The sequence below is a fragment of the Hemitrygon akajei genome, chromosome 1, assembly GCF_048418815.1.
Source record: "Hemitrygon akajei chromosome 1, sHemAka1.3, whole genome shotgun sequence".
NCBI lineage: Eukaryota > Metazoa > Chordata > Chondrichthyes > Myliobatiformes > Dasyatidae > Hemitrygon > Hemitrygon akajei.
Window position 1 is genome coordinate 34,257,218 of NC_133124.1, and position 27,727 is coordinate 34,284,944.

Below are 27,727 nucleotides of genomic sequence, written 5' to 3' on the forward strand. Positions count from 1 at the left end.
CAGCAAAGTTTTGAATGAGCTGAAATATTATTGGCTTTACAGCAAAATAAAAGGTACTTTTAAAGAGACATTACTTTTACCTCATTTCAAATAACTTAAATAATTAAGATGTTACTTGCAATTGACTTTAAAAAGGGTACATTTGTAACTTAGGTCTTTTTAAATGGGAAAACTACATACATTTAGCCAGATGAAGTTTAGCTTTTTTGTATATTTAGATGAAAATTCTGTGTTCCCAATCCACTGTACCAGCTGTGCTTTCTTGAGAGTGGTTTTACACTATATTGGTGCATCAACTGAATGAAGGCATTGTCTTCTGTGGTCCATAGTGTAAACAAGCATGATTGACTTATCCGCTCACCACCATAGACACACTGAAATGTTGGGGTTAGAATAAATGGTTACTTGTTACATCAGGATTATGGGAAGCTCGCCTATAGAAACTAGTCTCCTCCACTATAAGCAAATGTAGGGGAAAAAATAAAATCATAAGAAATAAATATTGTATCCCACATGGTGAAAAGGTTAAGTCTGAAAGCTTTAAAAGAATCTATTTCCAAGGCCCGTATTTAAACTGCAGTGATTTTCTTGGAATTAGTCAGTTGTCAAACATTGCTAACAACTGGTTAATACGCTTAAAAGATACAATTATCCTGCTAACATCGTGGTGCAGTGCTGCACAAGGTAAAGGTCAAACTTCTGTTTATAAGGTTTCGTCCTCGGTCTCCTGATGTCCAGAGTGCTTTACAGTGAAAGAAATATATTTTCAAGTGTGATTATTGTTGTAGAGAAATGTGACAGCAAGGCCTCAAAGGAGCAATGGGGCAAACATAATTTGGAAGTACTTTTGAATAAGTATTCAAAATGGTTGCAACAACACACATAAAATGCTGGTGAAACACAGCAGGCCAGGCAGCATCTATAGGGAAAAGCGCTGTCGACGTTCCAGGCCGAGACCCTTCGTCAGGACTAACTGAGTATCTTCGTAAGACTAACCTAAGGAGGGCTAAGGCACCAGTGACCCCTGTTTCCATCCAAGGGGTCAGTGTGGATATGGTAGAGGATTACAAATACCTGGGGATACGAATGGACAATAAACTGGACTGGTCAAAGAACACTGAGGCTGTCTACAAGAAGGGTCAGAGCCGTCTCTATTTCCTGAGGAGACTGAGGTCCTTTAATATCTGCCGGACGATGCTGAGGATGTTCTACGAGTTTGTGGTGGCCAGTGCTATCATGTTTGCTGTTGTGTGCTGGGGCAGCAGGCTGAGGGTAGCAGACACCAACAGAATCAACAAACTCATTCGTAAGGCCAGTGATGTTGTGGGGGTGGAACTGGACTCAGACGGTGGTGTCTGAAAAGAGGATGCTGTCCAAGTTGCATGCCATCTTGGACAATGACTCCCATCTACTCCATAATGTACTGGTTAGGCACAGGAGTACATTCAGCCAGAGACTCATTCCACCGAGATGTAACACTGAGCGTCATAGGAAGTCATTCCTGTCTGTGGCCATCAAACTTTACAACTCCTCCCTCGGAGTGTCAGACACCCTGAGTCAATAGGCTGGTCCTGGACTTATTTCCACTTGGCATGATTAACTTATTATTATTTAATTATTTATGGTTTTATATTGCTATATTTCATCACTATTCTTGGTTGGTGCGACTGTAACGAAACCCAATTTCCCTCGGGATCAATAAAGTCTGTCTGTCTGTAAACCTTCTGGAAGGAAACATTGCTGAGCTGAGTGGACTTAGTTGAGGCCTACTTGCAGATGGAGATGGAAGAAGAGTCCATTGTGCTTCTCACTATAAACACTCAAAAAAGGCTTTTTTACTATAATAGGCTTATTTTTAGGAGTACCATCTCTGCCTGCACTTTAGCAGAAAGCAATGGACCAGATGCTGCAATGCCGTCCAGGCACTCAATGTTAATTGGATGATATCATTGTTACTAGTAAGGATGAGAAGGAACATCTTCAAAATCTCAAGACAGTGTTAAAAAAAATTAGAAGATTATGTTCAGAGCATGGCACAACAATTATGAATTCTTTAAACTATGCATCACTTACTTAGGTCACACCATTGACACAAGTGTGCTGAGAAAACTCAAGCATTGTTAGATGCCCCAAGGCCAAAGGACATGTCTCAGTTGCAGTCCTTTTATAATTTGTCAATTATTGTAACAGGTTCCTGGCTACTGAGCTCCACCCCTTTAACTCATTACTATAGATCAGGAAGACATGGCAATAGGCAAAGCAGCGTGCGATGGCTTTCCAAAAGGTAAGGAAATGGTGATGTCAGACATGGTACTCGTACATCATAATCCACATCATACATTGAAGCTTGTTGTATACTGTTCGGGATTCCGCCCTGTCTAGATGAAAGGCATTCAGAGCTGTCAGAACCACTTCCTGCAGTCCCACAGTCAACTCCTACAATCACCCAGAACCTGAGATTGTTTCTCAGCCACAAGTCTCATCTGCGAAGCAGAGTGATCCCCTTTGTCAGGGAAGATGTTATTCTACAAGAGTAAGAAATCCTCCACGGTGATTAAATCTGTAGGCCTAAATGGACAATTTAAAGTTTACTATGCTGTGAATGTCTGTATAGTAGTATAGTGTATTGTGCATATTGTTGAGATGCATTCTGTATAGAATTGGAGTTTATAGCTAAGCAGGGGGGACTGTAGTGTTGTTAATATTTCACTATTTGAGTAATATTGTGTATATTTTGTTTACTTATGCATCGTGGGTTATCTGTGAAAATACGTAAATGACATACCGTAGATTCCGGATTATAAGCCGCTACTTTTTCCCCACATTTTGAACAGCTTTGAACTCTGCGGCCTATAATCCAGAGCGGCTAATACATGGTTTTTTTTTCATGCCGCCTCGTAAACATTTTGCCTCGTAACAGTAGACCAATAAAATTGATGAGTAGTTCACAGAGGTCCAATGAAATTGTACGATAAATCAAGCGCACTTTCACAATTAAATTATTGTAAATCAGTCATTTGTACTCACCCTCATCAACATGGAAAATACTCGAAGCAAGACCCGAGCGCGTCAGACCCGATTAGACCCGATCGCAATGCGCAAGCGTCAGACCCGATTAGACCCGAGCGCATTGCGCAAGCGTCAGACCCGATTAGACCCGATCGCATTGCGCAAGCGTCAGACCCGATTAGACCCGATCGCATTGCGCAAGCGTGTCAGACCCGATTAGACCCGATCGCATTGCGCAAGCGTGTCAGACCCGATTAGACCCGATCGCATTGCGCAAGCGTCAGATCCGATTAGACCCGATCGCATTGCGCAAGCGTGTCAGACCCGATTAGACCCGATCGCAATGCGCAAGCGTCAGACCCGATTAGACCCGATCGCATTGCGCAAGCGTCAGACCCGATTAGACCCGATCGCATTGCGCAAGCGTGTCAGACCCGATTAGACCCGATCGCAATGCGCAAGCGTCAGACCCGATTAGACCCGATCGCATTGCGCAAGCGTCAGACCCGATTAGACCCGATCGCATTGCGCAAGCGTGTCAGACCCGATTAGACCCGATCGCAATGCGCAAGCGTCAGACCCGATTAGACCCGATCGCATTGCGCAAGCGTCAGACCCGATTAGACCCGATCGAAAACGCTGCTTTTAAGTTAAAGTCGATCAATAACTTTTCCTGGTAGGCTGCAATATATATATTTTTACCAGTCGCTAGGAGATATTGGAATGTTGTTCGTGCTGTTCAGTAAAAAAGTATATGCAACGTAATTTGTGTTACCGATACGTATGTATATTTAAAAGTAGCGGTGCGGCCTAAAATCCGGTGCGGCCTTTACAATTAAAAAATTGATTTTATTTCTAAAATTAGAGCCTGCGGCTAATAATCAGGTGCGCTCTGTAGTCCGGAATCTACGGTATATCATCAATCTGCCACATGATAAGTGCACAGCTCGCTTAAATTAAGCACAAAGTTAGACTCTAATTTCGGACTCCATCAACTCTGGGCCCTCTCCAGTGCCAGCACATCTTTTCCTAGAGGTCCAAAACTGCTCACCGTACTCCCAAGTGCGGTCTGACGAATGCCTTATGATGCTTCAGCATCACATCCTTGCTCTTACATTATAGTTCATTCGAAATGGACGATAACAGTACATTTGGCTCCTGTATCACCAACTGAACCTGCAAGTTAACTTTTAAAGACATCCTGCACAGGGATTCCCAAGGCCCTTTGCAGCTCTGATTTTTGAATTTTTCCCCCACTTAGAAATTAGTCTACACCTTTATTACTTCTACCGAAGTGCATGACCGTGCACTTCCCTACATTATATTCCATTTGCTACTTTACCCATTCTCCTAACCTAAGTCCTGCTGCAGTCTCCTTACTTCCTGAACACTACTTGGTCCTCCACCTATCTTCATATCATCTGCAATCATGGCTGCAAAGCCATCGATTCTGTCATCGAAGTCGTTGACATATAACGTGAAAAGAAGCGGTCCCAATACTGCCCCCTGCTGAACAACACTAGTCACCGGCAGCCAACCAGAAAAGGCCCGTTTTATTACTGCTTTTGCCTTCTGCCAGTCAGCCAATCTTCTGTCCATGCTAATGTCTTTCCGGTAATACCATGGGCTGTTTTCTAGTTAAATAGCTTCTTGAGCAGCACTTTGTCAAAGGCCTTCTGAAAATCCAAATAAACAACATCCATTGACTCTCCTTTGTCAATAAGAACATAAGAAATAGGAGCAGCAGTAGGCCATCCGGCCCATCGAGCCTGCCCCACCATTCAATATGATCATGGCTGATCTGTCTGTTAACTCTGCTCCATCTACCTGCCTTTTCCCCATAACCCTTAATTCCCCTACTATGTAAAAACTTATCTAACTGTATCTTAAATATATTTAGTGAAGAAGCCTCAACTGCTTCCCTGGGCAGAGAATTCCACAGATTCACCACTCTCTGGGAAAAGCATTTCTTCCTCATCTCCGTCTTAAATCTTCTCCCCTGAATCTTGAGGCAATGTCCCCTAGTTCTAGTCTCACCCACCAATAGAAACAACTTTCCTACTATCTTATCTATCCCTTTCAAAATTTTTGTATGTTTCTATAAGATCCCCTCTCATTCTTCTGAACTCCAGAGACTATAGTCCCAGGCGACGCAATCTCTCCTCACAGGTTAACCCCTTCATCCCTGGAATCAACCTGGTGAACCTCCTCTGCACTGCCCCCAAAGCCAGTATATCCTTCCTCAAGTACGGAGACCTGAACTGCACACAGTACTTCAGGTGCAGCCTCACCAGTACCCTGTACAGTTGCAGCATGACCTACCTGCTCTTGAATTCAATCCCTCTAGCAATGAAGGCCAACATTCTGTTCGCTGCCTTAATAATGTGTTGTACCTGCAAGCCAACTTTCTGCGATTTATGAACAAGCACTCCTAACTCCCTCTGCACAACAGCATGCTGCAATCTTTCATCATTTAAATAATAATCTGCTCTTCTATTATTCCTTCCAAAGTAGATGATCTCGCATTTACCAACGTTGTATTCCATCTGCCAAACCTTGGCCCACTCACTTAACCTATCTATATCCCTCTGCAGACTCTCCACATCCTCTGTGCAATTTGTTTTTCCACTCAGTTTAGTGTCATCAGCAAATTTTGCAACGCTACACTCAGTCCCCTCTTCCAAATCATCAATGTAAATGGTAAACAGCTGCGAGACTAGCACTGACCCCTGAGCACCCCATTCACCACTGACTGCCAACCAGAGAAGTACCCATTTATACCCACTCTCTGCCTTCTATTAGATAACCAATCCACTATCCATGCCAGTACACTTCCTCCAACTGCATGCATCCGTATCTTATTTATAAGTCTCTTGTGCGGCACCTTATCGAACGCCTTCTGGAAATCCAAGTATACGACATCCACCTGTTCCCCTCTATCCGCTGCACTCATCATGTCCTCAAAGAACTCCAGTAATTTTGTCAAACAGGACCTGTTCTTTCTGAATCCATGCTGCATCTGTCTAATGGAACCACTCCTTTTTAAATAGCAAGAACTCCTTTTTGCTATTTCTTCCTTAATGACAGCTTCAAGCATTTTCCCGACTACAGAAGTTAAGCTAACTGGCCTATAGTTGCCTGTCTTTTGCCTATATCCTTTTTTAAAAAGTAGCATGACATTTGCTGTCTTCCAATCCACCGGGACCTGCCCAGAGTCTAGACAATTTAGATAAATGATTACCAACACGTCTACTATAACCTCCACCAATGCCTTCAGCACCCTGGGATGCATCCCATCAAGACCAGGGGGCTTATCTACTTTCAGGCCCTCTAGTTTGCTCATCACTATCTCTCTAGTGACAGTGATTTTGTCAAGGTCCTCACCTCCCATTTTGTCCATAACATCATTCTTCGGCATATTAGACATGCCCTCCACCATGAAGACAGACAAAAAATAGTTGTTCAATGCCTCAGCCATTTCCTTATTACCCAATATCAATTTCCCCTTCTCGTCTTTCAAGGAACCTATGTTGACTTTAGTCACCCTCTTCCGCTTTATATATTTATAAAAATTTTCGCTATCTGTTTTTATATTTTGTGATAATTTACTTCCATATTCTGTCTTCCCTTTCCTTATTTCTTGTTTAGTTGTTCTCTGTTGCTTTTTAAAATTTTCCCAATCCTCCAGTCTCCCACTACTCTTTGCGACTTTGTACACATGAGCTTTTAATTTGATACTATCTTTTATTTCCTTAGTTATCCAAGGCTGGCTCTCCCCACACTTACTTTTGACTGGAATATACTTTTGTTGAGCACTGTGAAAAATCTCTGAAAGTATTCCGCTGTTCCTCAACTGTCCTACCAAATAGCCTGTGCTCGCAATCCACATTAGCCAACTCCTCCCTCATCCCATTGTAGTCTCCCTTGTTCAAGCATAATACACTAGTTTTAGGTCTAACTATTTCATCCTCCATCTGAATGCAAAATTCAGTCATACTATGATCACTCTTTCCAAAAGGATCCTTGACTACAAGACCATTAATCTAACCTGTCTCATTGCACAGGACCAGATCTAAGATAGTATTTTCCCTTGTAGGTTCACTAACATGCTGCTCAAGAAAGCCATCACATCACGGATGCATTCCATGAAGTCCTTCTCAAGACTTCCTTGACCAACCTGATTCACCCAATCTATGTGGAAGTTAAAATCCCCCATGACAACTGCCGTTCCATTCTTACAAGCCACAGTAATTTCTTGGTTAATCGCCTCTGCCACTGCAATATTTTTATTAGGTGGCCTATAGACAACACCCACCAGTGATTTTTTTTTCCCTTTACTATTCTTAATCTCTACCCAAATGGACTCAACATTCTGCTCTGTATATAAGATATATCGTCTCTCACAATTGCCCTGATCTCATCCCTAATCAAGAGCGCCACCCCACCTCCTCTGCCTTCCTGCCTATCTTTCCATATTACCTGATACCAATCTTGCCTGATATTTCATTAAAGAATTCCAACAGATTTGTCAGGCAAGATTTCTCCTTAGAGAAACCATGCTGACTTTGGCCTATTTTATCATGTGCCTCCAAGTACCCTGAACCTCATCCTTAATAATGGACTCCAACATCTTCCCAACCAGTCAACTCGGGCTAACTGGGCAATTGTCTGCTTCCCTCTCTTAAAGAGTAGAGTGATATTTGCAATTTTCCAGTCCTCTGATCCCATTCCAGAGTCTAGTGATTCTTGAAAGATCATTCCGAGTTCCTCCACAATCTCTTTAGTTACCTCTTTCAGAACATTGGAGTGTAGTCCACCTGATTCAGGTGACTTATCTGCCTTCAGACCTTTCATTTTCCCAAGCAGCTTCTCCTTAGTAATAGCAATTGCACTCACCTCTACCCTGTGACACACTCAAATTTCTGGCATACTGCTAGTTCATAGGGAAGACTAATATTGTATCACAAGTGTTTGGTGGAGTGTTATGTTATTACAGTTCACCTCAGATGTGGTAAAACTGGAAGGAATTTCATTATTTTGCTGTTAAATCATGACAAATTGTTTATTTGTTTGAGAGAAAATAAACTATTACCACTAGATCTTTTTTAATTAGAAATTCCTTTCTAATTAAAAGAAATATGTAAAAAGACATGATACACAATAGACGGAAATATTTCAACATGTAGTTTGAGCACATCTTTGTGACTTGGAGGTAACAACTCCAAAATATACAGATGTAGGTATGATGCAGTCAGGAGTAGAGGAGGGCACATACCTTGGAGAACCAGACAAAGGTTATTGGCGTGTCTGGTGCAGTTTTTAGATTAAAAGGCTTACATTCAGGGCTAATAATTTTTTAGATTCAGTTTGTGGTAGTGGAATATTTTGATGAGAAAGGGATATCAGAAACATGGGCACAATAACTGATATACATTAACTTGCATTTTGTGAAATTAGTGAAATAGAGAGGAAAAATTCTAAATATACTAGGCCAATTTATGGAAGGTGTATGGAAAAATATCAAGAATGAATTTTTTCCCCATGATCGGTGGATCAAAAACTAGAGGGCATAGTTTTAATGTGAGAGGTATGAGATTTAAAGGAAATCTTAGATGCAAGTTTTTTTTTACACAGAGTGGCTGATATCTGGAATGCGCTGTCAGAAGAGGTGATGGAATCAGATACAATTACTGTGTTTAAGAGGCATTTAGACACACTTAACTAGGCAGGCATAGAAGGATATGATCCTAATGCAGGCAAATGGGATTAGTGCAGAGAAGCAGAAAGGTTGTCATGGATGTGGCTGATGAAGGTCCTGTGATTGTACTGTATGACTCTGTGATTAAATTTAAACTAACACCAGTAATATGTTGCAAAAGATCAAGGCAATGCTTGACGGAAAGCAATATGCTCTGGAGCAAGATAAGGGTATGTGAGAACAGGAAAGATATTTCAATCAGTCTTTAGTAGCCAAATATAAACTGGAAAAACCCAAGTGATTTAATCAAATTAATGGTTCATGACTGCTGCATGACCCTGTGTGTCCAGGAAATTCTGGATGGCAGTACTCATTTTAACCAGTTATCTGACTATGGCCCTGGCAATGTACGGGAAATGAAAATCGTAGCACCCTGGGGAACATCAGTCTCAAAATGAGCAAGTTGAGTGTGATTCGGATTCTGCTGTGTGAAAAACCAGGAGCTAGATTTATCATTTTCAGTTTCAAGAAATAAGACTGTTCTTGGAAATGGATTGGAAGAGGTTTTTGGTAGAAGACAAATGAAACAACATTTTAAAACTGTAAATGAAGTATTTCATTACTGATCTTTTAAGAGAAATGTATCTGTAAGATTGGATTAAAAATGTGTTATCTAAAATGGAAACAATTTGTAGATGAAATAAAGAACCAGCATTTTATATAAGCTCCTTTTCCTATCTTGAGATGCTTGGAAATATGATATCTTTTTAGTTAAATTTGTAGCTTGCAATGTAAAGTAAGATGGCAGTTAGTTTATGGATAAGGCCTCGCAAACAGATGGAACATAGAACAATCAAATACTACACCACAGTCCAGCCCTTCGGCCCACAATGTACCAACTTCGTAAGCTACTCTAAGATTAATCTGACCTCTCCCTCCCACATAGCCCTTCAGTTTTCTTTCATCCATGTTCCTAATTAAGAGTCTCTAATGTATCTGCTTCTACCACCATCCCTGGCAGTATGTTCCATGCACTTACCACTCTCTGTGTTTCTAAAGAATCCTACCTCTGACATCCCCTCTACTTGAATCACCTCAAAAAGTTTGTCCGCTTGTACAACGCATTGCCACCCTGGGGAAAGGGCACTGGCTGTCCACTCTGTGGCTTTTATCATCTTCTGTGCCTCACAAGTCTCCTTTCATCCTCTAAAGAGGAAAGCCCCAGCTCACTCAACTTTTCCTCATAAGATGTTCTCTAATCCAGGCCGCATCCTTGTAAATCTCCCCTGCACACTCTGTAAAGCTTCTACGTTCTACCTATAATGAAGTGACCAGAACTGAACATAGTACTCCAAGTGTGGTCTAAACAGAGTTTTATAGAGCGACAGCATTACCTCTGCTCTTGAACTCAATTCCTGTGACTAATGAAGGCTCACACACTATATGCCTTCTTAACCACCCGAACAACTTGCAGGGCAATAACGGGAAATAACTGACCTGTTGGTCTTTGAGTAGTTCCATGAAACTTTTAGGTTCACTGAAGGAGAAAAATACTCCATCAAAAAATACACGTCCAACAGTATTAAATTCTGGGTGGTGTACTGTAAGGATCAGTGGCCAATGTTTGTAGTGTCAAAAATCTACAATGTGAATGCTGGTTATGGAGAAATCAGAGGGACACATGTGGAGTGTAAAGAAGAGACCCATCCTTGAGATTGAGCTCTGAAGTTGCAGAGAGTTTTATTTCCCATTTGAGCGAGGGGGTGACAAATGAGAAAGCATATTTTGACTGGGAAGAGGACGAGAGAACTTTAAAATGCTAGTTATAGCACTAATGTTGGTGTGCTTGGCAGGTGAGTGAAAGTAAAGCAAAAGAAATGATAGAATCATCTGGATCATTGGGTTGATCTGGGCAGATAAACTAAGATGGCGTTCCTCAACCGTATAACATGGTAGCTGAAAGGAAGATGGGGAGGACGTGGTAAAGGATTTAAAAAAACCTGATTGATATCTTAGCAGCTGTACCTGGCACAGTAGAGAGCTTTGTTCTTTTCTTGCTCCCAGTAAGTGTAAACACTGAGAATCGGTGCAGCTGTTGTGTTTAATATTCACGGCAGGAAATTTCAGTCGCTTTGTGAAATATAGTGCATTAATACTGAAAAGATAAACACATTTGGAGAGCACAGGAAGGGTCTCGTGTTTTTCTGGGAGTGAAATGTTTCCTAATGAATATGAATGCTCTGGGTTTCATGGAGCCATATGGTAGCTTTTCTAATTTCAGTGTAACGTGGTGTGCAACTAACTCAGTGGTGTTTTCCTTTCCCCTTGAAGATCGGTAACCCTGGCCTCGCCATTTCTCCTTTAAACAGCGTTGTACTTTGTTGATGATTACTTGTTGCATTCTTGCAAAAAGTCAGTTGCACTGTGCCATCTGTAATTTTTGCATTATCTTTAGCCATGGGTGTGGTACTGCAAGACTATTGTGCTGTTCCAATAGTCACGAAGGCTGGTAGGGATAAACTGGGAAACTACTGGCCAGCGAACCTAAAGTCAGTAAAGGGAAACTATTGGGGGGAAAAAAAAATTATGAACAGTTGGAAAGGTCCTGCCGAGGGTTTTAGCCCAAAACATTGACTGTTCTCTTTTCCATAGATGCTGCCCGGCCTGCTGAGTTCCTCCAGCATTGTGTGGGTGTTGCGCAGATTTCCAGCATCTGTAGATTTTCTCTTGTTTGGGAAAGACAGGTTAGGGGAAGTCTGCATGGTTTTGTGCAGAAGAACTACTGTGTTATAAGACTGATGAAGGCAGGACAGGAGCTTTACGGACTTTATGGACTTTACATGGACTTTAGCAGGGCTTTTGATAAGGTCCCTGCTCAGCTGACTGGCCTAGAAAATTCAGGGGAAAGGGATCCGATCTGTTCTGGCAAACTGGATCCAAGATTGGCTTGCTGACAGAAGGCAGAGGGTAGAGGTGGAGGGTTGGTCCTTCTGACTGGAAGCCCATAACTAGTGGTCCACCTGAGGGATTGGTGCTGGAACTTTTGTTGTTTGTGATGTATGTAAGTGACTTGGATGAGAAAGTCTCTGATCTAATGAGTAAGTTTGCTGAGCACATGAAAGTTGATGGAGACCTAGATAGTGAGGCTGGTTGCCCAAGAAAAACAGCAAGATGTAGGTCAGCTAGTAAACTGGACCAAGCAGTAGCAAATGGAATGTAATCCACAGGTGTGATGCAGGGACTTGTAAAGAGTTAATATACAACAGGTCTTCAGGTTGACCTGAAAATGATGGTGCAGGTGGAGGAGGTAGAGAAGAAAACATTGTCATCTTGGGCTTGGGTTATTGATTGTAATAGTTTTGACATCACGTTATAGCCGTACAAGACACTGGTTAGCCACACCAGAGCAAAGTTGTGGTAGCACAAGGAAGAATGCAGAAGAGATTCACCAGGATGTTACAAGGCAAGATTGGATAGACTGGGGCACAGAAGGCTGAGGGGTGACTGTGTAGAGATTTATAAAATTCTGAGGGGCATAGCAAGAGCAAAGAGCCACAGTCTTTGCCCAAGGTATGGGCGTCTGAGCCTGGAGGGCGTAGGTTTAAGGTGAGTAGGGAAATGTTTAAAGGAGATTTGTGGGGGCTAGTGGGGAGAAGTATTCCTTACAGAGGGTTAGCATATGGAAAAAGCTGCCAGAGGTAATAGTAGACACAGGTAGAAAAAGAACTTTGAAAAAGTATTTGGATAGGTACATGGACACGAATGGAATAGAGGAATATGGGCCAAATGCAGGAGAATTAAATGATCATAGATAGGTATCTCAGGCTACTTGGATGTCAGGCTGAAAGGACCAGCTCCATGTTGTATAACATCATCCTTCTATTGCTCATTTATCTTAGGACAATTACATTTTTTATGGCATGATTCATGCATATCATCGTATAGTTGGTTACATTGTAGGCACATTCCAAAGTTTTGTAGTCAAGTTTTACAGAGATCTTGGAGATGGGCACCTCCAGACTTCTCTCAGCTAGTGGAGCTGAGTTCTACTTGACGTCCCTGAACCAGTTTTCCAGATAGATGTCTGACCTCCAGCAGGGTTCCTCTCGGCTACTGGAGGTGAACCTCCTTGGCCACTGGACAAGATCCCCTCAACCACTGGAGCTGAGCTTCATCAACAGAGTCAAAAATGATAGTGAATAGTGCATTTCTTTTCCAAGGGTGTTCACCTTGTGGCTGATTTTTTTTTATAGCCTGGGGAACGATGCACATGCAGGACAACACATACTTTTTCAGGTCTTTAATTCCTTTATCTGTTTTAGATGTTTTAATGCAGAAAGAGGGTATCTGAGAAAAAAAACAACAAAATGAATTTAAAAAAGCAGTTCCCGCTGTTACAATCTCAGCTTAATTTCAGGCCACACCCTTGTTACACATGCAGTATGAAAATAACTAAAACAAAATATACAAAACCATACGGCAATTCTAAAAGGAAGCAATACAAACAACATTAGAATCACACCAACCCTGGACCTAATACACAACACCAAAATTATGAATAAATACATCTCATCTTAACTAAGAGATACACTTACGCTTGGTACACATGTACTTAACTTCCAAGCACACATGGGTTAGACCTTGAAACGAGTTCTTCTCGCTTACGCTACGGGAACAGAGATTAAGACATTCACGTTAATCTGTTACATTCACATTCGGTCATGAAACAAAAAAAAAGACAAAAATAAACTTACAAGAACTTTTACAGTATATTGCCTTATAGTTGAATTACTATAAAGACTAACTTACCAGGCCAGTAAGGAATGTCACCCAATCACGCAATCCAACACTGATAAAATTTACTCATGAAAATCTAAAGGATCCACATATAAAACATGCCAAATTACTGATATTCTAGATTTACAAACAAGTATAAATGACTTTACATGGATATTACCAAATATTATTCACCTTTCCTCACCAAACCTGGGAAAAGCACTTGAACGTTGTTTTCTCTAGAGCATGGTAACTCTTCGTTCTACTCCACACATGCAAAATGATGTCACCGTTTTCTCTTAAAGACACAGGCAGCTATTTTAGCATTACCAGGGTAAATACAATAAAAATGATATACAACAGTCACCTGGTTATATATTAATTGACTGGAGAAAGATACTGGAGTTGACTTGTTGTAGGAAGTGTGCATGAATGCTTAAACAGCATTAAATGTATAATCACTCTGTCATTCAGAAACCCTCCAACCGAGATGTTATCGCCTTGACGTTACCCTATTGCAGTGTATGCGAAAGATTGTGGGTGTGCAGTCATGAGAATTTCTCAAAATTTGCTTTTGTGATGCACTTTGTCAGTGGGAGGGGTAAATTGCTGAGTCCAGCTGTATGACTGTGATGTTTAACATAACAGAACGTGGAACCAGATTGATAAGTTGCTCCATAGGCTGCTGCTTATTGGTGAAATATCTGTATTTTAAGCATTTGATTTCCGAGATTTTGACATTACTTTTTAACAAAGTACAATATTAGTCAACAGCAGTGTTGACGTTATTGGCTGCACAATTTATGTTAATAGATAACATGAAATCTAGATTTGTGTTGAAGCAGTGAGTTAAAATATTTACTTCAGATTTTGCCGTCCTCTTTTGAATTGACATTATTTATTCAAATCTGGGAATAGTTCTTCTGCCAATAATATACTGTTACATTTATTAGTAATTTGCATTATTTGCATTTTCGTAGTGCTGACCAATCCCACTGGTTATAAAATCACAGTTGGGGGGGGGGGGGGTGAAGATTTTCTTAGAAAGTTATCGATCGTATCGTTCCAGTTGAATTCTATCCAATGTGGCCATCTCGTAGGCAGAGCTGCTGTTGCTACAGTTAGTGTAATTAAAAACAATGTCTCTGAAGGCACTGCCATAATCCCAGTGGAAAGGCAAATTCAGCAGGAAAGAATGATCCTCCCTTCTGGCAGGCTGTTGGAAATGAGCACATTGCATCTGCTTCGAGCCAGATTGCCCCGTGCACTCTCAATGTATCTTGTTTTCACTTCACGCTGCTTCTTAAGAAATTAAAATGCGGAATGGTGCTCACATAGCAGCTGTTCAGAGTGGATTTGGGATGTGAAGTGAAGGGAGAAGCAAAGAACCAGACTGCCAACCTATTTCTGACCATTAACTTTGAGAAATCAAAAGCAGATGTAGTTTGAGAGCATCAGACATTGAGTACTTCAAAATTATGCCCAGACTGGCATGTATTTTGTAATTGTCACATAAATATTTCTTGTATTGACCTTCTCAGTTAATTTTATCAACAAAACCAAGGAAAAAGTTGTTTAACTTTGTAGCCAAATAAAATTAGGCCTTGCTGTCTAACTAAGGCTGTAACTAAAATTCCAGACACAAATAATCAATATTAATATTTCTTGAACTCTAATGGCAGTCTGTACCTTGGGTTAATGAACAGATATTAAAATTGGAGCATACAAGTAAATCACATATCATTCAAGCACCAGATTAATAGTTTTCAAACTATCTTAAGACCAAGACATGACTGTAAAATAAAAGATCTGAACTTTGCAGAGAAAATCCGAAAGACTTTAGATTAAACATAGTCATAGAAAAGTATAGCACAGAAATAGGCCTATAGAAATGGTACGTGTCAAACCTTTTAAATTGCCTAGTCCCATTGACCTGCACCAGGCCAGAGCCCTCCATATACCTCCCATCCATGTACCGATCCAAACTCTGCTTAACTGTTGATATCAAGCTCACATGCACAACTTACGCTGGCAGATCATTCCACATTCTCATGACTCTGAGTGAAGAAGTTTCCCCCTCATGGTCCCCTTAAACATTTCAGCACTCACACTTAACCCATGACCTCTGGTTGTAGTCTCAGTTGAAAAAGCCTGCTTGCATTTACTCTATCTATCACTTATAATTTTGTATACCTCTATCAAATCTCTCCTCAATCTTCTATATCCCAAGGATTAAAGTTCTAATCTATTCAATCTTTCCTTATACCTCACGTCCTCAAGTCTGGAAACATCCTTGTGAATTTTCTCTATACTCTTTCAACCTTAGTTACATCTTTCCTGTAGGTAGGTGACCAAAACTGTACACAATACTGCAAATTAGTTCTCACCAATGTCTTATACAATTTCAACATAACATCCCACCTCCTGTACTTAATACTTGGATTTATAAGGCCAATGTGTCAAACGTTTTCTTTAGGACCCTATCTACCTGTGCTGCTACTTTCAATGAATTGTGGACCTGTATTCCCAGATCCCTTTGTTCTACTGCACTCCTTAGTGCCGTACCGTTCACTGTATAACACCTACCCTGCTTAGTCCAACTGAAGTGCAACATCATTCACTTGTCTGCATTAAATTCCATCTGCCATTTGTCAGCCAATTTTTTTTCCAGCTGGTCCAGATCCTGCTGCAAGCTCTGATAGCCTTCCTGTCTGTCCACTACGACCCCCAGTCTTGGTGCTATCTACAAATTTGCTGATCCAGTTTACCACATTATCATCCAGATCATTGATATAGATGATAAACAACATCGGACCTAGCACTGATCCCTGCAGCAGTCCAGTAGTCACAGGCCTTCAGTCAGAGGAGCAGCCATTTATTACCACTCTCTGGCTCCTCCCACAATGCCAATATCTAATCCAGTTTACTACTTCATCTTGAATGCCAAGCTTCTAAATCTGCCTGCCAACCTCCTATGTGGGACCTTTCTAAAGTCCATGTAGACAAAATCCACTGCCTTGCCTTCATCGACTTTCCCGGTAACTCCCTCAAAAAACTGTATAAGACTGGTTAGACATGACCTTCCAAGCACAAAGCCATGCTGATTATCCCTAAGCAGTCCCTGTCTATCCAAATACTCATATATCTGGTCCCTTAGAAAGCCTTCCAATAATTTTCCCACTATTGATGTCAGGCTCACCAACCAATAGTTTCTTGGTTTATTTTTAGAGCCGTTCTTAAACAGTGAAACAACATTAGCTATCCTCCAATCCTCTGGTACCCCACCTGTCACTAAGGATGATTTAAATATCTCTGAAAGTGCCCTTGCAATTTTTGCGCTTACTTCCCACAGGGTCTGAGGGAATATCTTGTCAGGCCCTGGGAATTTATCTACCCTAATTTGCCTCAAGACAGCAAGCACCATCTCCTCTGTAATCTGCATAGGGTCCATTAACTTGCTGCAGCTTTGTCACATTCTGTAGCCTCTGTGTCCGTCTCCCTAGTAAATACAGATGCAAAAATTCCATTTAAGTTCTCCATCTCTTTTGGCTTCCACACATAGATTACCATTCTCATCTCCCAGAGGACCAATTATGTTCCTTGCAATCATTTTGCTCTTAACATATCCATAGAATCCACTGGGATTCTCCTTCACCTTGTCTGCTAATGCAACCTCATGCCTTCTTTTAGCCCTCTTGATTTCTTTCTTAGGTGTTTGCTTGCATTTCTTATACCCCCTACTGGCCTATACCTGCTATGAACCTTGGTTTTTTGTTAACCAAGGCCCCAATATATCTTGAAAACCAAGGTTCCCTACACCTGTTACCTTTACCTTTTATTCTGAAAGGCACAAACAAGCTTTGTACTCTCAAAATTTTACTTTTGAAAGCTTCCCACTTAGCAAGAACATATTTGCCAGAAAACAGCTTTCCCCAATGTCATATCCTTTCTGATACCGTCAAAATTGGCCTTCCTCTAATTTAGAATCTAAACCTGCAGACCAGACCTATCTTTTTTCCATATTTACTTTGAAACTAATGGCATTATGATCACTGGATGCAAAACGTTCCCCTACACAATATTCTGTCATCTGCCCTGTCTCATTCTCTAATTGCAGATGAAATACCACACACTCTGTCATTGCGATGTCTGTGTACTGATTAAGGAAACCTTCATCCTCTCTATCCCATCTAGTCTGGGAGTAACAGTCAACAGATGGAAAGTAAATCCTGTTCTTTAAAGATTGAAGTTGTAGCATCAATAGGATTTATGATGTACAGTACTGGTTTACATACATATGAAAACATTTGGAATTCTGAAAAGTGCCAGCACTTCCAAACCGGTATTTACCCTTCCTGTAAATGTCAGGAAGCTCAGGGCTCCAGTGTAAAAACAGAAGCCCTAAGTGTACTGGCTGAGTTCCGCCAATGATTTATCACCCCCCCCCCCCCCAATGGAACTAAGTGACAACGTGAAAACTTTCAATAATTCTGCAGTACTTTAGCTGAGAAATCTGCTCACAGAAGCTAAGCCTGGTGAACTCATTTCAATGCAGGGTGGAGGGGAATTATAAAGTTATTTACATTTCTTTTGAACTGAGATTATTTAAATTGTTTATAAGTGTTTAAGAATGATTTATTTTAAGACATTTTTAAGAGCTTGTAACTTTTTGACGTTTAATAGTTGTTCATGAACATCAGAGATATTCTGAAGAATTCAGTGTCTTGATAGCCAGCTGAGCCAGGGGCAGCTTATGGTTTTACGATGGTCAGTGTTGTTGTTTGTTGGCCTGTATTGCTCTGGCCCATCCACATGATACTGTTAAATCAGGGTTCTGACATTTCAGATTAAGTGGATTTGGATAACACTTGCAGGCAAGTTAACATTAGGGGGTTTGTACAAGCAATCTCTGCAGTGTGTCCATTAGCAGAATTAGGCCATTTGGCCTATAAAGTCTGCTCCATCATTTTATCATGGGTGATCTATTATCCCTTTTTACCTCCATTCTCCTGCCTTTTCCCTATAACCTTTGATGTCCTGATTATTCAAGAACCTATCAACCTCTTCCCAAAGAATTGGCCTGCACAACCATCTGTGGCAATGAATTTCACAGATCCACCCTGTTCTGGCTAAAGAAATCCCTCCTACTCTGTTCTAGACGGATGTCCCTCCATTCTGAGGCTGTGCCCTCTGGCACTAGACTCCTCCACTATGGGAAACGTCCTCTCTACACTCACTCTATCTAGGCCCTTCAATTAAATCCCCCTCCTCATTCTTCTAAACTCCAGTGAGTACCAGCCCAGAGCCATCAAATGACCCTCATTTGTTAACCCTTTCATTCCTGGAATCATTCTCGTGAGCCCTCTTGCACATTTTTTTCTTAGATAAGAAGCCCCAAACTGCTCACAATACTCCAAGAATGGTCTGACCAATGCCTCATAAAGCCTCAGCATTACATGCTTGCTTTTGTATTCGAGCCCTCTCAAAATTGGTACTAAAATTGTACTTGCCTGCCTTACCACTGACTCAACCTGCAAGTTAACCTTTGGGGGATCCTGCACAAGGGTTCCCAAGTCCTTTGGCACCTTGGATTTTTGAATTTTCTCCCATTTAGAAAATAGACTATGCCTTTATTCTTTCTACCAAAATGCATGACCATACACTTCCCTGCACTACTTTCCATCTGCCACTTCTTTGCCCATTCTCCCAATCTGTCTAGGTCCCTCTGCAGACACCCTGCTTCCTCAACACTACCTGCCCCTCCACCCATCTTTGTGCCGTCCACAAATTTGGCCACAAAGCCATCATTTCCTTCATCCAAATCATTGACACGTAACACGGAAACGCTGATCCCTGCAGCACACCAGGAGTCACCAGCAGCCAACCAGAAAAGGCCCCATTATTCCCAGTCTTTGTTTCCTGTCAGTCAGTTAATCTTCTATCCATGTGTGTATCTTTCCTGTAATATCATGTGCTCTTGTTGAGGAGCTTCATGTGTGGTATCTTGTCAAAGGCCTTATGAAAATCCAAATAAAAAACACTGACTCTCCTTTGTCTATCCCTTCTGTTATTTTCTCCAAAAAATCAGGCAAGGTGTCCCCTTAAGGAAACCATGCTGACTTGGCATATTTTGTCATCTGCCTCCAACTTCCCCTGAAACCTCATCCTTAATAATTGTCTTCAACATCTTTCCAACAACTGAAGTCATGCCAATTGGTCTATAATTTCCTTTCTTCTGCCCCCCTCCCTTCTTAAGGAGTGGAGTGACATTTGTAATTTTCCAGTTCATTGGAGACATTCCAGAATCTAGTGATTCTTGAACAATCATTACCAATATACCCACAGTCTCTTCAGCCACCTCTTTCAGAACCCTGGTTTGCAGTCCATCTGGTCCAGGTGACTTATCTACCTTAAGATCTTTCAGCTGCTCAAGCAGCTGACACACTCACATTTCTGGCCTACTGCTAGTGAAGACTGATGCAAAATACGTCTTAAGTTCATACGCCATTTCTTCATTCTCCATTATTACCTGTCCAGTGGTCTGATATCCACTCTTGTGTTCTTTCACTCTTGAAAAAGCATTTTATATCCTCTTTTATATTATTAGCTAGCTTGCCTTCATATTTCATCTTTTCTCTCTTTATGGCTTTTTAATTGTCTTCTGTTGGTTTTTAGAAGCTTCCCAATCATCTAACTTCCCACTAATTTTTCGTACGTTATATGCCTTCTCTTTTGCTCTTATTCTGTCTTTGACTTCCCTTGTCAGCCGTGGTTGCCTCATTCTCCTTATAAAGTACTTCATCGTTGTGATGCATCTTTCCTGCAACTTCTGAATTGCTCCCAGAAGCTCCAGCCTTTGTAGTTCTGCTGGTGTTCCTTCGTAGTCAACTTTGGACGTTTCTATAATTCCCTTTACTCCACTGTAATACTGAATCATCTGATATTAGCTTCTCCTTCTGAAATTTCAGGGTGAATTCTATCATAGTATGACCAGTCTTTGAAGGGTTCCTTTACATCAAGCTCCAAAAGCCAGGAGCCAGCACATGGGGCATGCCGCAGGCACTTTCCAGCCCACTGCATTCAGCAGTAATGCACTTCAAATAATAGCCATTGCATTGACCACAGAGGGGTGAAAAAGAACTTTTCATGTACTGCATCCCATCGTACTACAAAATCCAGCCGCTGACTGAATTGCAGTGACCATCCCACAGACAGCAAAACGTTGGCTCAGGTTCTGCAGCTATTACAACAGAACTCAGATAAATCCTCCACAAGGAATCTGGCAACCTGTGTTGCACGAGCATCATCTTCTCAAACAATGATGTGATTGAGCGTTCCTGTTGTTGAGCAAACGTGATGTCATCATGTTAGCTCAGTAGCCCACCACTTTGATAAGTTCCCATAGACAGTTTACCAACTAGGATAAAGTTAACTTTTCTCAAATAATTATACAATTTATAGTTTGTGTTACGTATTCAGGCAACAATAAATATATATGAGTTAGGTAAGGGTTTTTATAACAAATAACACGTTTATTAAACACTGAAAACAGACCCCCTCAAAAGTAACCAAACTCAAACGTAACCGGAAAACAGCTGCTGTGCGACAGCGTAAACAGTTCTTAATAGCGTTGCAGTCCAAACAGTCTTTAAAGCGGTATTGGAAAAAAAAGTTCTTTAAAGCGGTATGCCGAAAGTTCAAAAGCTCACAGTCCATTTAAAAGGAGAGACTTTTTAAAGCGATTTAAATTCTCTTCCACGTCGATGTCCTTCAATTCCCCGGCGTCGAACTTTCCCACGAAGAATTTTATAAAATATAACGGCTTAAAGACACTGACCTTCCTTCCACACTATTCTCAAATCCTTTCTGGTCAAACCCAGGGATTAACAGCAAGAATAGTCAACGAAATCCTTCCGAATGAGGATCAAATAAGGTCGAAACCAATCCACCATCGAAAATCGATTTTCCTCGATTTTTATCTTCCAAACTTTTATCTTCACTCTCCACCAGCAAAGAAACCACTGGCAGTGACCTTTTAAACTTTAGGCATTATATAAAACTTCATTTTTCAACTAAACTGCGTCATCACATTAAATCACACAGGGACATGAAGTCAGCTTGGCAAATCCCGCCACAAACTGCCCCACCTGACAGGGTGGGTCTTCCTTTTATACCCTGTTAAAAAAAACCTGTCACATGACCTCTACTGGCGGGAAAATGACATCACTCCACCGTCACAAGACCATTACCTCAAGTCCAGTATAACTTCAACCCCAGTCACGTGACAAGGGTACCACTGTCACGTGTCACGGGTACGTAACATTTGAAATAAATGCTGTATCATACTTGTAAGATTCAAGGTGACAGCTAAAGTACCACAAGTTTGTTAAACAGTAATTATGGTTTAATACACCATTTTAAAAACTAACTTGCATCTTGGGTATTGAGGCATACAGGGTATTTGACAGCAAAAGTATTTTTTTAAATAGATGCGATTTTTGTCGTTCCATGTTCTCCCTCAATTGTTGTCTTGCAAACAGCATACCTGTGGAGGAGCAACTTTAGAATTTCCAAATTAAACTACGTGTGTCTGAGGCCTCAAATTGCTGCTATTTTCAACCCGTATGGGAGGCAAACTCTGGTATCACTATCATTATTGCCACCACATCTGGGCCTTTGTATTTTGGGGGTCCCCAATTGCTGTGTATTAGTTTATTTTAAAAGTGCAAGTTTTTCTCTTTCTCCTCTCTTTTTTAATAGTACCTTTGGCACTTGGCAGTTAGTTGAATGTGTCAGTAATGAATCTCAGCTTTTGGGATTTCTTACTCGTGTGGCTTTTGCTCGTTGTATCTGATGATGACAGGAAATGTGTGTGGGAGAGTTTTTAAAGTGGAAAGGTTGTCCCACTCTCTTGACCTTGGGAAGTCTGGGTCTAATGGTATGAGTAGTTGTCGCAACTGAGGTCTTCCTTAGTTGCAGTGGATCGCCATGACTACTGTGCCTCGCCAAGCCCTTCACTCCCCACAAAACATTGCGGAACCACCTTCCTGACTGTTGGATCTTGTCCACCCGGTCTGCCGGAGCTGACTTCACATGCACGGGGAGGCACACCCCTGTCTCACTGGGGTATGAGGCCTTCTGGTTACCCCCACCTGGTTTGACCCGCCTGTCAATGTGGTGTACCTGGGTGTGGCCACTGTCGCATGCAAACTGTTACTTGGAGCCACAGGTGAGAGCTGAGTATCTGGTGGGGACCCAAGGTGAGTGAGCTGCCCTAGAGTGAACACGGTAAGTTCCTTCACCAGAAGTACTACCCCTTCCTGGACAGCCCCATACCCCATCTTGCTCATAGTAGCTGAAGTAACTCTGCGTCCAACAAGTAACATCTATATAAATGCACTGTATCATTTGAGAATGTGTGTATCTTAGCCTTGCTTCTTTTAATAGATTTTCTTTTACCTTAATTCTGTCCACTTCCATTTGTTTGACGTTGCCATCAGTTTTTGGCCACTGATATTTTTCCTTGCTCATATTGGCTTAGTATTGTTCCACAACTTCTCTGAAACAGGCATCAGTGTCATTTAAATATGGAATGATTTAATGTTGATATTGCAGTGACCCTGCATATGAATTTATTTGTGCTACTGTATACGTGACCTTTTCAGTAACTTTCAGTGTATTCCAAATGTTTACAAGAAGTAAAAATTGCAAATGAGAATTGATTTTAATCTTGGAATGTTACTATCCAGAATGGAAGCAGCCAGTGCTTTACTCTGAGAAATCGATAACAAGATCACTAGATTGCGTATAGCCTGCTGGTTATAGAAGTGGCTGCCGAACTTTGCAACAGGGACTTCGTCACAGACGTTGAGCTGCCCTTTCATTTGTGGGACTCTCTCTACTGCTTCAGATTATCTGTTACAGGGCTTTCTGAATTTAAAAAACAATGAAGATAATATGTACAAAACTTGGCATGGTAATCTAAAGTTTTGAAATCAATTCTAAGAATCTGGAAATTAAATACTGGTAATCAATAAAAGTGTCCAACAGGCAGTTAGACAGTAATTAGAAACCTTAAAGAAGGGTATCTCTTAATGCAGTGCCTTCTCTCCGCATTTCCCACATGACTATCAGCTCCAACCCACCTGCACTGGGGGTTATTTAGCCAATTAACCCACTGATTGGGATTTGGGAGGAAAGCCATGGAGTAAGAGGGGAAATGTACAAGCTTCTTGCAGTGACAGAGTTCAGGTCCTAAGCTGAGTTGCTGGAGATGCGAGATAGTAGCATTACCTGCTGTACAGTTATGTTGTTCCTTAGTGCCGAACTTCTGACTGCCCTCTGAAGTAAGCTAACAAAGCACACAGTTGTAGCAACAGCGTCTAACAGTCAAAGGTGACCTTGGACCACAATCCAAGGCAGATCAATGCCCTAGATTACTTCACAGATTGCTACCAGACAAGATTTAACACCAAGTTTCATGAAATATTAGCTGAGGTGAAAGAGTTCAGCTTTGAAGTACAGTCGGCCCTCTTTATCTGTGGGAGATTGGTTCCGGGACCCCAGCAGATACAAAAAAACGCAGATCTCAAGTCCCTTATTTAACCTGTCTCAGTGCAGTTGACTTTAGGACCCAGCGGAGCTCCGGACCTTATTAACCTGTCTCAGTGTGGTGGACTTTAGGACCCAGCGGAGCTCCGGACCTTATTTAACCTGTCTCAGTGCAGTGGACTTTAGGACCCAGCGGAGTTTGGGACCCGCTGCCCATGGCTGCTGCTGAATCCGCAGTGTTTCTGTTCCGTTGACGGAAAATGATCACGATTGAAAATAAAGTGGAAATAATAAAGCAATTGGAAAGAGATGAAATGCCATCGGTAATTGGAAAAGTGTTAGGCTACAGTTGGTCAATGATCAGAACAATTTTAAAGGATAAAGTGAGAATAATGGAGCATGTGAAAGGCCCTGCCCCAATGAAAGCTACAATTATTAATAAGCAATGCTATGGTTTAATTATTGAAATACATACAATTCATAAGTGTTTTATATGCATAGAAAGGTAAAATATATACTATATACTAAGACAAACATTTGACTAACTGACACTAAATAATACTGGATGTACCTGCTCCGACTTACTTATAATACCTATACAAAGTAAATGCTGTGTAAATAGTTGTTATACTGTATTGTTTAGGGAATAATGACAAGAAAAAAAGTCTATACATGCCCAAACAACAAGTGTTAGAGAGTGAACTTCCGGGTTTTCCCGATCCGTGATTGGTTGAATCCACGCATGCGGAATCCGTAGATAAGGAGGGCCGACTGTATTATCCTAGTGGAGACAGCAAAATTTTGAATGGTCAAGTTCATAGGAAGTAATAATCAAATCTATGGACATCAAGCTCATGAAAGGAGTTTCTGCAGAGATCTGATGCAAGGCTACAGTTGGGATTTAACGATTGTAAGGCTGATATGTGATTGTGGACAGAATCTCACCTTGGAGAATAAATCTGGCATCAAGATTGCTAACAATCTAGCTTTGTGTTGAATAATAACAAGGAAGAAGAGCTGGCGTCACAAGTCAAATAAAATTAAATTTGGTTTATTAAATTGTTTTATAATTGTGATGGATGCAGTTGCTAGCTTGAAAACCTTTATTTTACATACTATCCATACAGGTCATTTCATCACATAGGTACCTCAAGGTAGTGCAAGGGGAAGGCAACAAGAGAGTTCAGAACAAAGTGTTGCAGAGAGATTGCAGTGCAGGTAGAAAGGAAGCTCCAAGGCCATTGGCTGAGAGGTGGAATTTACTATGGAGATCCAGTGAAATGGCTTTAGGCTTCCTTACACTTATTGGGATGACATCTTTAACTTGTATAAGTGTATGTGATGCAGGCAATTTGGAGACAGTGGAGGTGCTGAGAGTGATGAAGAGGTGGAGCTGGGTGAGAGTAATGTTTTGTACTTGATACAAAATATTACATTTTCCAGTGATCAGACCGAAGAGCAGTGTGTGGACCAAGAGTTGGTGCTTAGATGACATAAGAACAGAAAGCAACGTCAGAAGTTTTGAAGGGGGGGGGGGGGGGGCTCTCAGAGTGTGACCAGAAAGATGGGAATGTGGTTCTGTCCTGCAGGTGGGTGGAAGAAGGTGCAGTCCTGCCTGATGGGTAGAGGAATGAGGATGTGATCTCACCACAGAGGCGTGGACTTCCTGGGAAAATGCCATGGTTGTTCAAAGTTCCATTCAAAGTTGTCCAAGGACTTTAAGTGGAGAAAGGAGGTGGTATGTGTGCTGGAAGTAGTTTCTTTCTCTACTGAGAATGCTGCTGATTGTAGAATTAGAAGCTGGTATAATATTCCATGTGGGGAGAGGCTCATTAACAATATTGGCTAAAGTAGTGTCTAGGAAGAGAAGTTACATAGTTGGGGTGGAACAATTAATACAAAAAATGAATAAATGGTCATTTGTGTCTTTCAGTGGCTAGTGAGTGTGATTTTTTTTTTCAATCCTCGTGCAACAATACAATGGCAAGCATTTATCCAGTAGCAAGAACCTAAAGTCTTGCAGTGCTTTAATAGCTGAAATCATTCCACAATCCCTTTGGTCCCATCAGCAGGATATTGGGGGGGGGGGGGCGCATTTTAAATTGCTAACTAGAACTGTCTTGTAACTTTCAAGTCATTTTGTTTTAACAAATGTTGAACTATTTAATTTTTATATAACATAAGACTATTTGATCGCACTATGTTGCCACCTTATTCTTAACTAGCCGCTTGAAAGAAATATATCCTTTAAAGTCAGTACAAAGAGGTTTCAGGATTAAACTACCTGTGGGCATCCTGCAAGAATCCATGTTGCAATAAATTCCTCTTGTTTTTGCAGAAAAAGTAGCTGCAAATGAAGATGCAGTGCAGAAGGCTGATGTATCCTCCACGGGTCAAGGTGTCATCGACAAAGATGCACTTGGACCAATGATGCTCGAGGTCAGTTTAGAACCAAGAGCTATAGGAACACGGTTTTATTGTCAATTCTTAAATGACTTGCCTATTGAACTACAGTTCATTCAAATGCTTTTTGGTTTTGCTCAAACTTATAAGAGAACCTATATTACTGACATCTGATGGTTAAGTTAATCTTCCGCGGAGAAGAATCTGTTGTATTTGAGGTCTATGTCCCTAAGATTAAGCATAACTAAAATTATCAAATCAAGCCAAGTATCACCCTTCAATACTATTATTAAGATCAGATAAGAGACTCTAACCATCGTCCCATGACATTCAATGGCATCACCATCACTGAATCCCCTACTATCAATATCCTTGGGGGTTACCATTGGCAGGAAACTGAATTGGACTAGCCATATAAACACAGTGGCTACCACAGCAGGTGAAAGGCTAGGAATCCTGCAGCGTGTAATTCACCTCCTGACTCCCCAAAGCCTGTTCACCATCTCCAAGTTTCAGGTCAGGAGTGTAATGGAATACTCGCCTGGATGAGTGCAGCGCCATCAACACTCAGAAACTTGACACCACCCATTACAAGGCAGCCCACTTGATTGGTACCCCTTTCACAAGCATCCAATCCCTCCACCATCAACGGACAGTTGCAGCAGTGTGTACCATCTACAAGATGCACTGCAACAACACACCAAAGTTCCTAAGGCAGCACCTTCCAGACCCACAACCACTACCATCTTAGAAGGACAAGGATACCTGGGAATGCCACCACTTGAAAATCCCCTTCCAAGTCACTCACCAAGCTGACTTGGAAACCTGTTGCTGTTCCTTCATTGTCGCTGGGTCAGTATCAGGGATTCCCTCCTTAACTGCACTGTGGGTGTACCTACACCTCAGGGACTGCAGGGGTTCAAGAAGGCAGCTCATCACCACCTCCTCAAGGACATCTAGTGATGGACAATAAATGCTGGCTTAGCTGGCGATTCCTACATCCCGTAGATGAATAAAAAGGAGGAAAAAAAGTGAAGGCAGGGTTCACTAACATTATCTGACCTCTTACCAAAACATGATCATAGCTGCTCACTTCTGACAGGGTCTTTCAAGCACTGGGCCTTAATCCAGTGTTAGGCGGGATTATGGATGAAAGAGCTGAGTTCCAAAGGTGAGATAAAAGTTGCTTGTTCCCCTTGGCTGCACCATAGATCAACTACAAGGCACAAAGTACCTAATCGCTCAAGAACTTCTTTCATGAGGAAAGACTGAGATGACACCATTTTCTAA

General features: G+C 41.4%; 1 protein-coding gene across 9 annotated transcripts in view; it reads left to right on the top strand.

Moving 5' to 3' along the window:
- ncoa2 (nuclear receptor coactivator 2) overlaps positions 1-27,727 on the top strand; it is a 320,940-nt gene that overhangs the window by 217,042 nt on the left and 76,171 nt on the right. For all 9 annotated transcript variants that reach the window (XM_073040731.1, XM_073040742.1, XM_073040720.1 and 6 more), the window contains exon 5: positions 26,373-26,473. In XM_073040731.1, the coding sequence (XP_072896832.1) occupies positions 26,373-26,473 (101 nt within the window). The remainder of the gene's footprint in view (positions 1-26,372; positions 26,474-27,727) is intronic.